Source organism: Podarcis filfolensis, assembly GCF_964270895.1.
Source record: "Podarcis filfolensis genome assembly, chromosome: Z".
NCBI classification, from domain to species: domain Eukaryota; kingdom Metazoa; phylum Chordata; class Lepidosauria; order Squamata; family Lacertidae; genus Podarcis; species Podarcis filfolensis.
In genome coordinates, this window is record NC_139617.1 from 36,158,247 (window position 1) to 36,166,939 (window position 8,693).

The 8,693-nt window shown below is 45.2% G+C and overlaps 1 protein-coding gene across 3 annotated transcripts in view; it reads right to left on the reverse strand.

Moving 5' to 3' along the window:
- Positions 1-8,214, reverse strand: part of CCDC180 (coiled-coil domain containing 180) — a 60,415-nt gene extending 52,201 nt beyond the window's left edge. The window contains exons 1-9 of one of the 3 annotated variants that reach the window (XR_014543827.1): positions 7,994-8,214; positions 7,161-7,287; positions 4,676-4,869; positions 4,406-4,494; positions 3,583-3,692; positions 2,773-2,901; positions 1,676-1,786; positions 948-1,043; positions 80-243 (exon numbers count right to left, since the gene is read on the reverse strand). Coding sequence is in view for 2 of the 3 variants with exons in the window: in XM_083596250.1 (XP_083452376.1) it covers positions 80-243; positions 948-1,043; positions 1,676-1,786; positions 2,773-2,901; positions 3,583-3,692; positions 4,406-4,494; positions 4,676-4,869; positions 7,161-7,229 (962 nt within the window). In the remaining variant the exon portion in view is untranslated. The remainder of the gene's footprint in view (positions 1-79; positions 244-947; positions 1,044-1,675; positions 1,787-2,772; positions 2,902-3,582; positions 3,693-4,405; positions 4,495-4,675; positions 4,870-7,160; positions 7,288-7,993) is intronic. The other 2 variants (XM_083596250.1, XM_083596249.1) reach the window with 2 other exon arrangements.
- Between the last annotated feature and the right edge of the window lie 479 nt (positions 8,215-8,693).

An 8,693-nucleotide genomic window follows, 5' to 3' on the forward strand; every position in this document is an offset into this window, starting at 1 on the left:
TATGCAAACCTGGGAACCACTTTTGCATAAAGAACAAAGTACAAATACTCTAAATAAATAAACAAATGAAATTTCAGACCTGAAACTGTAAATTATTTTCTGCTTCCATTTGGCTCTCCAGGTCTTTATTCTCTCCTCCAGTTTGCGATGATAGAAGATGTCTCCTTTCAGGTCTGCCTCCATCAGGTTGACAAACAGCTTGGCTATTGCTCTCCGATTGGCCAGCAGGGCTTGGTTGATCATCTGGAATTGGAAGATGTAGATGAGAGTAGCAAGGGAATCTCTCTTTTTCAGGGAGATGAAGACTTCAGATGAGTTGGTTCAACCCAGAGGACATGATGGGCAAGACAAATTTAGGTACAGTAATCTAAAGGAGTCTACTCTGAATAAACCTTAGCTAGACACATCCCTTAATTGTTCTCTGGTGACATTACAATGGTGGCTGGTAACCCACTGGGACTTGATGGGGCAGAAAGCAGAAATGCCCAGAGTAGGTTCCTCCTCCCATCATGGTCAATCTGCTTTCTTCACTGCTTTCTCACTTCCAAAGAGGGGGAAAAGATAAAAAAGAAGTGGAGAGAGAAAAGAGTGCAGAGGGTTTTGAGGTATCACAGGCACCTGTGCACCCTTGGTGCTGTGCTGAGGACACCAGGGCAAACCTGTTCTTGTCTTGTCTCTCTGCTCCTTTCACGTACAATGTCTCAGGGATCCCATCCCTCTTTCCCGGTTGCTGTGCTGATCTTGCACATATCCACTCTCTCTCTCTCCCCCCCCTCTCACACACACCTCACAATTTTATTTTAAAATGCCCAATTCTGCTACCCGAATTAGGTTTGCAAATATGCCCACTTTCAATCATTTCCGAACTACAGGGGTGGGGATGGGATCAAGCAAACCCTGTGGTTATCTTACTAGATAATTTCAGGTATCAAGCAGAAAGGTTTTACCATGGCTTCCTTGTGAATGAACCTGTGGACATCAGAGGGTAGGAAATAGGAAATGTCATCCAGGATCTTATTATATTTGTTCAACAAAAGTTTGATCTGGAAACCGAAAAAGAGGGAGGGGGTAAGAAAAGTGTTCGGGATGGTGAGGACATCTCTCTGCTGAGATTGCTAGGGACATGCTGGGGGACCACCCCACTGGGCTACTCAGCCAGTGGTAACCGGTGGCCATGGGTGAGGTGGAATGCAGGGATGCAAGCTGTAGTGTAGGCAGAGCCATAGCCAATGATAAGTAGAACTAGAGTCAATGACAGGCAGAGCCAACCAATTCTAGCTTTTATTCTCATCATTCTCCCCGATGAGTTCCACAAGGGGCACTTTAAGTCTATGCAGGGGGAAGCTAACAGCTGGGGCAACCCCCTAGACTCGTAAGTAAGGAGGAAGGCAGGTGCGAATTGGCTGAAGACAGAATGAGAGTGGTGAGGCAATGCCCCATTCACCTAAAGAGACAAACCTCCACCATCTCACTGAAGAGGCCAGTTCCTAAAAAGACACATGCGCCAGCAAGAAACAACTATTTCTAACCCTTTCAAGGAGCCATAGCAAGGGTGGGGAACTTTTTCCAGCTCCAAGGGCTGCATTTCCTTCTGGGCAACATGCTGATGGAAGGCATACAGCAGCAACCCCCACAATCATTCATGTACTCTCTGTTAGCATCTTCTTGTACTTACCCGTTCAGTTCGATCTACCTCTGCCTTGAGTAAGGCTTTGTCCAGCTCTCTAATCCACTGCCTTCTTTTTAAGGTCTCCTTGGAGACAAGGTTCCACATTCTCTCAAAGTCCTGCAAGGTACAAATGGGATATGAATTCCACACAGGGGAGCTGAGGTGGAACCCTATATTGTTTAAAAGTTATCAAGAAAAAGATGAAGTCTGTTCTATGGTCTTTGTTGGCATGCCAGTTCCTTTCAACCCATCCCACTGTTCTGTTCACTGACATGGGCGTAGCCAGGATTTTTGTTGGGGAGGCAGGCTTTTGTTGGGGGGGGAGAACCTCATATTTGTACTGATTTGTATTGATTTAGGGGGCCAGCTGCCCCTCTGCCGCCCCCCCGGCTACACCCATGTGTTACAGCCTTCGGAGGGAAGGGCTGTAGCTTAGTAGAGCATCTGCTTTGCATGCAGGAGGTCCCAGGGTCAATTGCTGGCATCTCCAGGTAGGGCTGGTAATGCCCCTGCTTGACACCTTGGAAAGATGCTGTCAGTCAGTGTAGACAATACTGAGCTAAATGGACCAATGGTCTGACTCTGTATAAGGCAGCTTTCTATGTTACTGGAAAGGGCTGTAGCTGAGCGGCAGCCCATCTGTTTTGCATGAGGAAGTCCCTGGGTTCGATCCCTGGCATCTCCAGGTAAGGCTGGGAATATCCCTTGCCTGACTTTCTGGAGGGCTGCTGCCAGTCAGTGTAGACAATACTGAGGTAGAAAAATACATAGATTCAGTATAAGGAAGTTCTCCATGTTCCTAGGTTCAAGCCCTGGGATCTCCAAGGAGAGACTTCCAACTTGAAACAGTGGAAAGCTGCTGCCAGTCAGTGTAGACAATACTGAGCTAAATAAGTCAATGGGATGATGCAGTATGTCAGCTTCCTATGTTCCTATCTCCAGCATGCCTTATTCTGCTACCCACAGTGACTGCCAGGCCCTTCATCCCTGTTGCTAAGCAGTGAGGATCTGGGGTCACCAGAAGTATCAGCCAGAGGGGCAAGAAAAGGTGGCAGCCAGCCTTCAAGCCCTGTTTGAGTTTGAGTTGTGAGACACTCCCTCACCTCCATGGTGTAAGTCTCCAAGTGGAGGTTCTCAGAGGAATCTTGGAAAAGGGACTCAATGGTGCGATCGGATTCTGACAGCTTGGTCAGAAATAGCTTCCCAGGCTCCAAGAAACACACCTCCATTTCCTGAAACAGAGAAGATGATCTGATGGGTAACACTTGCCAAGGCTTGGACGAAACAATGTGCATCAATATGTATGTATTAGAAAAATGTGTCACATAAATGAAAAATAAAATGAAAATGCACATAAGGGGGAATTTCTTGCATAAAACTATATAGTCAAAACTGAACACAAAACATTTGGAGAGATCCATACTAAAGCAGTAGCATATTTTCACGAGGATTTAAAGAAAGATTCACAAATTGTTGCAAAAAGTGGAAAACTGAATTTAAGATAGGAAGAAATGAGAAACGGAGAGAACTGAATTTTATTTCTTTATTACATTTATATCCCACCCTTCCTCCAAGAAGCTCAATGTGATGTACATGGTTCTCCTTCTCCCCATTTTATCTTCACAGCAACAACCCTGTGAGTTATGTTACACTTGGACGAAACAAGGCTTGGACGAAACAATGTGCATCAATATGTATGTATTAGAAAAATGTGTCACATAAGTGAGTGGCTAGCCCAAGGTCACTCAGAGACCTCCATGGCCAAGTGGATAAATTTGAACCCTAGTCTTCCAGGTCCTAGTCCAGCACTCAAGCCACTACACCACATTGGCTTCACATTGCAAATAGACAGATTATCCCATCCCTAGTACTATCAATGGTGATGCACTAAAGTGATGAAGGGGGCTGCCTACCTTCCCAACGCGTGCCAATTCCTGCCGTAGCATCACCACCGTCTCTTCGTAACGGCACCTCCTGCTCTCTGAGATACGTTCCACAATGTCACTGTTTTTCTTCTCAGGAACTGGGAGGGAGGGAGGGAGATTAGACTGTATGCACAGCTGTAGAACTAGCCAGGCTAGCATAAAGAGAGAGTAATGTGCTTTGGAGTTTTTTTACAAAACCACTGGGTTAGCTGACATTCTCATGCTGCTAAAGGAGCCTGCCACATTTTAGTTCCATCTTCAGTTTTATGCACAAGTTCATAGTTACTCATTCTTTTATTTAACTAACTGTAATAAAATATATAAGTGGCTTACAGACAATAAAAAGGGAGGGCTTGACCACAATAGTTCAGGCATTGGTGACTTCAAGATTGGATTACTGCAGTCAACTCTGTGTGGGTTTGAAACTAAAGTTAGTGCAGAATGCTGCAGCATGGTTGTTGACAGGAGGCCCTGTCAGGAGACCTGCTCAGAGATCTGCCCTTGTGGCCCATTTGGTAACAGCCTAAGTTCAAGGTGTTACTATCGGCAAAACAATTTTGGGTTTTAAAGACTATCACCATCAGGTTGAACTGAGTGTGAGAATGCAGTGGCCACCAGTGCAACTGGCAAGGTATTGGCCAAAAACTGAGCAGTGGTGTTCTGCACTGGCTGCGGTTACTGAGCTATCTTCAAAGGAAGCCCCAAGCAGAGTACTTTGCAGTAGTATAGCTGGTAGTCTGCATAAATGAAAGATACCACATTTGCTAAAAACACTGATTATGGTGCCAGAATTAAATTGGTAAACATTTACTTATGACTTCAGCAAGTCCTCGGACTTCCCGGGCAGCAATAACATTTTCACTTTCTTGAGTCTTTAAAAATGCCAGTGTTGCAGCCTCTCTGGAATAGAAACAGAGTGTGAGGAACTTGAAGCAAGAGACATTATTAGAGTTCAAGAACACATTCCAGTCAGGTCAAAACACTTGGGATGTGAAGTAAGGGTGAGTGAGGGGTGTGGCCTGGAAAAAGTTCCAAGGGTCAAGTAGACAGCACAGAATAACATCATAACTCTGTTCCTTACTTGTATTGCACTGGATTTTCAGTGACGTCATCATTGGGCATTCCCTCAACCCACATCTGCTGACGATGTGATAAAAACCCATTGCCAGAGCAGGTTTCCACATCCCTCACCAGCGGAATCGTTCCTGGGATCTGCGGAAGCTTGTGCTGGGCTATTTTGCTTCTTGCTTCTCCCAGAGTGCGCACAAGGTTTATCTAGCCAAAGCCAAAATAAAAATAATTAGACCTCTTCCTTTAAGGTGAAAGAGGGCATGCTTATACTCACCAGAAATAGAGGGCACTTGCCAAGCAAAGTTAAGTACTTATGAGTCCCACCCTGATTTAATTCTTCATAATATATTGTTGTCCTTTTTTAATAGCTAGAATTAAAGCATCTTGTTCAAGGTTAATGAAGTGAAAGTTGGCAAGTGAATAAAGGAGAAAATTGTAAGGCAGGGTTTGAATGGCAATGAGATGCAAAAAAAAAAGGGGGGAAAGATTTTGCCATACAACTCCCACATTACAATTTTCTCCCTTACAAACATGTATACTAAGATTTCAATTCACTATGTGATGAAGTGAGCATGCATCCTCAAAAGCTTGTGTTGGCGTTCATCTGTCTTAGGAGACAATAGAGGAGTGTGCCTTTGTGGGTGAAGAGAGGTTTTGTTGCAGCTGGGGCAGATGAAGGTGCCTGGTTGTGCCGCTGTAGAAGCACTATGGTGTTTCTTCCCTCTGCGCTCATTCCAGTGGTTATTCCTCCCATGACCAGATTGACTGTCTCCAGGCACTGCAGTCATCTGCAAGGAATTCCCACACAGGGTTGATGTTGCCAGCCTTCTTGTCACATTTGCAGACATCTTTGTAACACAGAGTTGGTCTGCCAACAAGCTTGGTTCATGAAACTAGCTCCCCGCAGAGCACATCCTTGGGTAGGCATGTCGAAAGTCCATTTCGGGGGCCTAATCCGGCCTGCTGGTCAATTTACTCTGGCCCCTGTGGCAGTTTATTTCCTGGGGTCGGCCCTTCACTTCATCAAATCTGGTTTGGACACCACTGTCCTTGGGGATTCTTCCATCTTCCATTCTGTGGATATGATCAAGCCAGTGTAGATGTTGCTGAGACAGGAATGTGAACATGCTGGGGTTGCGGGCCTGGGAGAGCACATCTTTGTTTGAAACTCTGTCTTGCCATGTGATGCCCAAAATCTTCCTGATGCAGCACATGTGAGAGGCGTTGAGGTGCTGCTCCTGGCAGTTGTAAGTTGCCCACAAGTCAACACACAGTGTGCATTAGCAGCGTGCTCAACAAACAAACCTGGTAGACCTTCATCTTCGTATTAGATGTTAGCATCACATTCTCCCATACCCTTTGGAGAGGCAAGCCATTGCCAAAGCTGCCTTGCCAATATGCTTGTCCAGCTCAGCATTAATGGAAAGGTTGCTGGTTATGGTAGAACCCAGGTAGACAAAATTGCCTACCACCTCAAGTGTGTGGTCACCAGTGCTGATGGTGGAGTGCTGGCGGCGTTCTTACCCAGGATATTGGTCTTCATCAGACTGGTGGTATGGCCAAATTTCATGCAGGCTTGTGTCTTTGTGAAGCTTCCTTGGAGTGCACTGTCAAGGCTGCGTCATCTGCAAACATCTCTCAGATAAGGACTCGCCACATTTTTGTCTTGGTACAGAGATGTGTCAGGTTGAACAAACCCTGTCGCTCCTCGAATGAAAGTATACACTGTCTTCAGTCAAGCTGAAGGCATATGAGACCAGCAGGGAGAAAAATATGCTAAAGCGAGTTTGGGTGAGTTTCACACCCTAAAAGCTTAAATGTGCTAAGTTTTCTGCTTCTTTTAGAATATTTTTTTTGCTTTTACATGTAATTTAAAATACAATGAACTGCAACAATAGCAGGTAGCCTGTCATTTCTTGGGAAAAGTCTAATAGCAACATGAAATTAGAACCATTACTTAGAACAAGTTTATGGAGTTGAAGTCTCTCCAGATGTTTTCACATGGATTTGAGGGTATTATCTGAAAATGGTTGATACAGACCATAATGAACAAGGTACTCCCCAAGTGATCCTGTGCAAGATATCCCACAAAAAATTAGGACACAAATCTCACGCAGCCTTCACCCTGTGTTGGCTAGGACTGATGAGAACCTTAGTCCAAAACACCTGGAGAGCACTAGGTTTGCAAAGACTGCTCTAACCCAACTTTGCAACTGCCTCTGCTGGAGTTTAAGTCTAGTGGTGGGCAAACCGAAGGCTTGCAGGATCTACTGTGTGTGTGTGTGTGTGTGTGTGTGTGTGTATTTTACTAGAACCTGCAGATCTACTAATCTGCAGATCTACTAACCAAAACTGGACAGGGGTGTGGCCTTGGGAGAGGAGGTGTAGCTCAGGGAGAGTTCTGTACCTGCAGTTCCCCATCCCTGCTTCAAGTGATGCTATTCCCCCCACCCCACCCGCCCAATCAGGTATTCTAGCTTCTGTCATTGCTGTACCTCATCATCAAATATCTGTCTGTAGACTTTCCCACTGGGGACGACACGGGACACCCCCACTAGGGTCATGTTGCAGACTTTTCCTAGGCGCTCGATTGGTTTGCAGCTGAACTTTTTCTTGGGTTAGCTGAGAAAAAGGAAAATGCAAAGAAAGAGAAAGAAATAATTGAATGGTTTGGTGTCATTCCTTGAGTGATGTTGGGAATGGTGAGTGGGGGAGAAACTGCTGTGAACAAGACTTTTTTGTAATTGCATGGCATCTCAAACTGACTCATATATCAGCAGTAAGTGCCAGTGTATGTATTTCAGTGGGGTTTTATGATATTATAGCTGCAGTCTTATTTGCAACTGTGGACTCCCTCCCCATTATCTGCCATCTACCTATCTGGGTGCCAGTGCCCTGAGCACATTTAAATAAAAGTGTCATTTATACAATTAATGATTGCATTTAATTGTGCAAATTTATTTACAGCACTTAGTTATGCAAATCATCAAATGCAATTAGGCAATAACCAAGAGTGGTGTCCCCTCCCCCTCCCCAAGTCCTGTGCTGATAGTTGGGGAGAAGAGAAAAATGGCTTTTGTGGCTCGGATCAGGTCCTGCCGTGAGGGATACATTTGAGATCCAAACTAAATGTGATGGGAGGGACGGATTCTTTCCATGTGCTGCTCTCCCAGAATGCTTAGCGGGGCGTGTGACTGCTTTCCCCCTTAGGGCAAAGGAAAAGATTGCAACTCATTGCAACGTATTTTTTTGGGGGGGCTCTCCTCTTCAACTCATCTCTTCCCGCCTTCCCGCAGTTGCCCCTCTCTCACCCGACAGTGAACCTTACCTGACGAACCCTTGGAAAGCCGGTCCCAAAAGCCGCCTCAAGGCAGCTAGGCCAAGAACGGCGTCTTTTGGTTGCCATGGTGACTATCAAGAGCAGGGAAGAGGAAGGGAGAAAGTGCGTGTTATTCTCTCGCGGGACTCGACGGGATTCAACATGGCCGCTCCGATGACTAGTTGTTGCCATAGAGACGCGGAAAGCGGTTTAAAAAAAAAAATTACGAGCGGCAGGGGCTTGTTTTTGTCTTACGAGTTCGTCATTGTGTCCTGGTCACTTATACAGTAATCTTGTTAGAAGAAGTGTGCATGCACACGAAAGCTCATACCAAGAACTAACTTAGTTGGTCTTTAAGGTGCTACTGGAAGGAAAATTTTTTTTTAGCGTTTTATAGAGTACTAGTTATAGTTGTTTTCCTCCATAATTTCCCCCACCAGAATATTGCGTGGTAAATAAGAGTCCGAGCATGTACAGAAACTTTCCGACTTTAAATCCTTTTAAAAGTTAGAATAACGTCAAGATGCTTCTGCATTTTGAATCCTGCTTTTCAATGCAAGATGCCCTGCATTGAAGGTTACAACCATTCCATTTTTTTTTAGCGGGGGGAGATTGTAAAAACGTGGTTTTTAAAAAGTTGGGAAGTAGCAAAAACCACCACGCACCAGCCACGGAGCTGTCTGGCAGATTTCATTAGTATACACGTGTT